This window comes from Sinocyclocheilus rhinocerous, unplaced genomic scaffold (assembly GCF_001515625.1).
Source record: "Sinocyclocheilus rhinocerous isolate Xijiao unplaced genomic scaffold, SAMN03320098_v1.1 scaffold1456, whole genome shotgun sequence".
NCBI classification, from domain to species: domain Eukaryota; kingdom Metazoa; phylum Chordata; class Actinopteri; order Cypriniformes; family Cyprinidae; genus Sinocyclocheilus; species Sinocyclocheilus rhinocerous.
The window spans coordinates 609,398-614,188 of record NW_015630970.1 but is presented as its reverse complement, the minus strand read 5'-3'; the positions used below and the strand labels follow the sequence as shown (position 1 = coordinate 614,188).

Sequence of the window (4,791 nt, the reverse complement as noted above, 5' to 3'; positions counted from 1 at the left end):
GAAAAACCATTACGCCTATGGGATGTCCCCACTTTTCACAAAAACAAACCTGTGTGCGTGTGCGTGTGCGCGTGTGTGTGTGAGTGTGTGTGTGTGTGTTCTCACCTAATGTCTCTGTGCTGTCGTATGTAGAGACTGTGGAAGTTGGGTCGGTTCTCTTCGGCGCTGCATTTAGCCGACAGACGCTTAACGATTTCCGTCTTCAGCTCCATGGCGATGTATCGCGGCAGCACCGACAGCAGCAGATGCTCCTGCACACAAGAGTTACTCGATTAAACACCGTTTATTATTAATGCATTATTTATTTACAGTTTTTCTCGATTGCTAACACACAATTCATGAAACAATTCACCATTTTCTCACAACTATAAACACAATCTCAAAACTACACACCAACTTGTGCAAACGTCAAACTTCCAGGTCAAAATCAAATAGTTTAGTCAAAAACATGTTCTCTTTTGTCAGACTCAGATGACACACAAACCTGTCAAATACACACACTACTTCACTGTCTAGAGAACACTAGTGAGATCACTTCAAAACACTGTTACAAAAACCTCCTTTTGGGAAACAGGAATCCTTTTGCTAGTCAATCACTATTACAGTATACAACATAAATAGAGGATGCAGATACAGTAAAATTCAGCATTAAACTTTAAGAAACGTTTAAGAAAGAGTTTTGCAGAAAACACTGAGCAAATTGGAGCGTGTGTGCAAACAGGTGAAATGTGTTCAAAGTTTTGAGAATCGTGTCTTTGTTTCGAGAACTGTATGAATGGTTTGGAGAATTGGGTCAAATCAGTTATAGTGTGTTGGCAATCAAGAAAAACTGTAATATTTCAGCTCTATTCCAAAGCCTAAAGCAACATGCAGACGCTCAGAACCCCCTGCGGAGACACACACTCTGCGCTCTGAATGAAGTACAGTATGTAAATCTGTACCTGGTCACGCTTCTGCTTGGCCTGTGTGGCGCGGTTCCTGCTGAAGTCCTCCCGCTTCTTGCTGGACTTTCTGTGAGCGTGTTCAGTGTGCCACAGGTGAAACACACCCACGCCGTTAACACACACGAATAGCACAGCGTTCGCCACCAGCTGACACACTGATGATGACGATGTGACAAACACTGGTTCCGATGCCGAAGCTCAGAGCCCATGAGAGCGGGAGAGGAAGAACCGTATAAACGGACAGCGACAGGAAGAGGAAGAACGCGACCTGACGAAGAAAAAGTTATTATAGACAACTACAACTAAAACCATAAAAAAAAAACATTTTTGTTACTTTACGTTAACATTAATTACAAAAATGAATTAAAAATTATTTTTAGGCAACATTTCTCATATTAATATAGTTTAGCTTGATGTACTAATATAACTAAAACAAAACAAAAACTGAATTTATTACTTTTTAATCTTTGCACTTAAATCTTGTTCAAATCAGGTATGTTCATAATACATGCAAACTTAAATGATGGACTATTAAAACTGTACTATTACAATTTTAAATAATTCATGCTTCTTTAGGAATCCTCCGCTTTCAGAGTTTCCTGATTTCCTGGATGAACAAATATTTTGTACTAGAAATTTGTAATGAAAATATTTCTCAGCTTTGCATAAACAGAACTCTGTATTTCTGTCATGACAACTCTCGGAGGGATTGGCATGGTAATGTACATGACAATGTTAATGTATTTGGGGCGGAATAGATCTGCTACACTGCTGCTGCTGCTGCCAATACATACACAACATGCTGCTGTGAGCATGTAAGAAATACAGCTGCTGCAAATATAACATACAGTACATGAAATAACCCCCATATAGCGTACATGAATCACCTCGTAGCAGATCTATACAGGTGGAGCTGGGGAAGGTGAAGGGTTTCTGAAGCAAGCTGCACTGCTACGGCAAGCACTAGTCATATATTTGAATGTTGAGCAGCGAGCTCATTGGCTACCGATACAGGAGAGAACCAATCAGCTGAGCCATGTGATAATGATGTCATTAGGTCAGATTAAGTTAGACCTATCGGACTGCGCCATCTAGAGTTTGTATATCTTCAGATATTAGATTACATTTAAATAATTTACATGACTTTTCCTTGTCTAGAAACCACACCTAAAAATACTTAAAATGAGGTAATTACATTTATCTTCAAGATCTGTGTAATGGCAGAAAGCATGTTTCTGGCTTTAAAAACAAAAAAAACAAAAAAAATAGGATCCTTGTCATAAGGACTAGGACTAAATGAAAGTGTAAATGAATCTAAACGAGCGTCCTCAGCTGACCTGCTCCCAGGCCGTGACGACGCCTACGGTGAAGATGAAGACGAAGGCGATGATGAAGAGCATGGACCAGATGAAGAGCGCCAGAGGCGTTTCTCCCCGCCGAACCACCGGCAAACACGGCAAACACAGCAACAGCGACACGCAAACACACACCACCACACACACCACTGCAAACGCCGCCACGTGAACGCTGAGGCTCTGGATGCGTGAGAGAAACAAACACTTAATTTAGACACTCAAGCGTTACACACACCTGCTGGAAAACACAGCTGAAGCTAGATTAAAGGAAGAGTTCATCAGAATGTGCTCATCCTCAGGCCAGGAGTTTGTTTCTTCATCAGGTTTGGAGAAATGCAGCATTGCATCAGTGTCTCAGCAATGGATGCTCTGCAGTGAATGGGTGCCGTCAGAATGAGAGTCCAAACAGCTGATAAAAACATCACAATAATCCACAAGTAATCCACAGCACTCCAGTCCATCAGTTAACATCTGGAGAAGACAAAAGCTGAAACTAATCCAGCATTAAGACGTTTTTTAACTTCAACCCATTGCTTTAGGCTAAAATATGAGTCCATAATCCATAATAACACTTCTGCCAAGACGTCTGGTCTGAATTAGGGCTGCTCGATTATAACAAAAACCATAATCATGATTATTTTGGTCAATATTGTAATCACGATTATTTAACACAATTATGAGTGGCCATATGACCAAAACTTTATATGAATGATTTATTTAAAGATAGCGATGTATATCAAATATATATTTTCTGTATATAAGGTTGCTGTGACATTTACAGAATAAAAAAGATACAAATGAAACAAACTGTGCTTTATGTTTTTTATGCAAGTCTAAAGTATTTAGTTAACAGCCTACTACAGAAATTGAATAATCTAATGTAAAATAAAACAACATAGTCTTCACTGTAAGAATTAAACTTCCTTTGTTTCTTATTAAAGCTACAAAAGCTTTTCAGTCAAGAGCCGTGAGTGATTTTGTCTTTGTCTTGTGTTGTTTGATTGTTACACACCTGTTTTCATTCTCAGCTGTTTATGTTTATTTATTACATAACCGACGAGGGTTTATGTGAATAATTACTAAGTGCCGCTGACAAAAAGATGCTAAAAGATGACTTTACATGTACATGTGTGTTCTGCTCCGTCTCTGAGGTCATGCACAGAAATCCTCCTGAGGAAGTTTTCTTTCGTGCTTTTAAAAACATGAATAAATCTAATCAACTTTAATAAACCAAGCACGTCCCATTTCGCAAAAGTCACGTTACATGATTTTACTGATTTGCATTAAAATTGACCTTTTATGCAGGAGCGAAAGCGCACTGCTGGAAAGGGGGCGGAATGGGGCGCATTACTTGTGGATTATTGTGATGTTTTTATCAGCTGTTTGGACTCTCATTCTGACGGCACCCATTCACTGCAGAGCATCCATTGCTGAGACACTGATGCAGTGCTACATTTCTACAAACCTGATGAAGAAACAAACGCATCCTGATCTCGGATGGCCTGCAGGTGAGCACACTTTCATTTCTAGGTGAATTGTTCCCTATAGTGATCACCTTAATCAGGTAGGATCAGGTTTATCCAGCAGGGATGCACACAAAATTATGCATTTTTTGCAAACAACACAAAGTGAGTAACTGATAAGCGTGTCAGTCGGCTCTTACCCGGCCGGTGGAGGGGATGATGATGATGATGGTCACGCAGAAGAGGATGGCCAGCACTACTCCAGACACCAGCAGCGGCGTCTCCTCCAGACAGCGCAGAAACGCCATGTTCACCGCACGGAAACAGGAGCACGCGCCGCGGCCGGACGTCCGACGGGATTCGCTCGGTTCATCATCCACTATAAACCTGCTGCGAGAGCTCTGAGAAACCTCAGTGTTGGCATTGGAAGTCCTCGAGGTCTCAGATAACGTCGCCAAACTGCGTCTCCTGTCAACACCATCAGGTTCAGCCCAGTCTGTGGACGTGCCTGGGACGTTCTGAGAAGAAGTATTGCTAAGTGCATTTCTGGTGCGATTGTTGCGTTCCTCGTCAGGATTGGGAGAGCTAAGACGGTTCTCATCCCTCGATGACGTACGTGGTTTCTGGGGTTCGGCGACGGTCCCGAGCCTGACGACACCCAGCTCGATGGAGACCTTTGAGTTGTCCAACATGCCCGTCTTTGGGTTTTTGTTTGTGCTTCTTTTAACGTTTTCTGTCCAGCACAGTTTCAGCAAGATCAATAATGTCTGCTAAGGAGGGGTTAAATCATCCATTGTCCGAATCAGATCAGATCAGACAAATTCTGAGGGTTCGAGACCAATCAAGACGAATGTTTCCAGAGCTCCTCAATCTCTTGAAGTAAATCCATGTAGGGAAGCTCCGTTCCTCTCGAAGCGTGTCAGATGTGTTAGCCGTTACTTGAAGGACACTATGGTAAAGAAGATCATTAAGTCAAAAGAAACACCTGAAACATCAAATCAATAAACAGTATTATGGGTTTCCGTATGT

At 41.5% G+C, this 4,791-nt stretch overlaps 1 protein-coding gene across 1 annotated transcript in view; it reads right to left on the bottom strand.

The window, feature by feature from the left end:
• The window catches only part of LOC107740771 (adenylate cyclase type 4-like), a 20,260-nt gene extending 15,806 nt beyond the window's left edge, over positions 1-4,454 (bottom strand). Inside the window, exons 1-5 of the mRNA XM_016553276.1 lie at positions 3,963-4,454; positions 2,282-2,479; positions 1,123-1,212; positions 942-1,091; positions 106-251 (exon numbers count right to left, since the gene is read on the bottom strand). Of these exons, the coding sequence (XP_016408762.1) occupies positions 106-251; positions 942-1,091; positions 1,123-1,212; positions 2,282-2,479; positions 3,963-4,454 (1,076 nt within the window). The remainder of the gene's footprint in view (positions 1-105; positions 252-941; positions 1,092-1,122; positions 1,213-2,281; positions 2,480-3,962) is intronic.
• Positions 4,455-4,791: the final 337 nt, after the last annotated feature.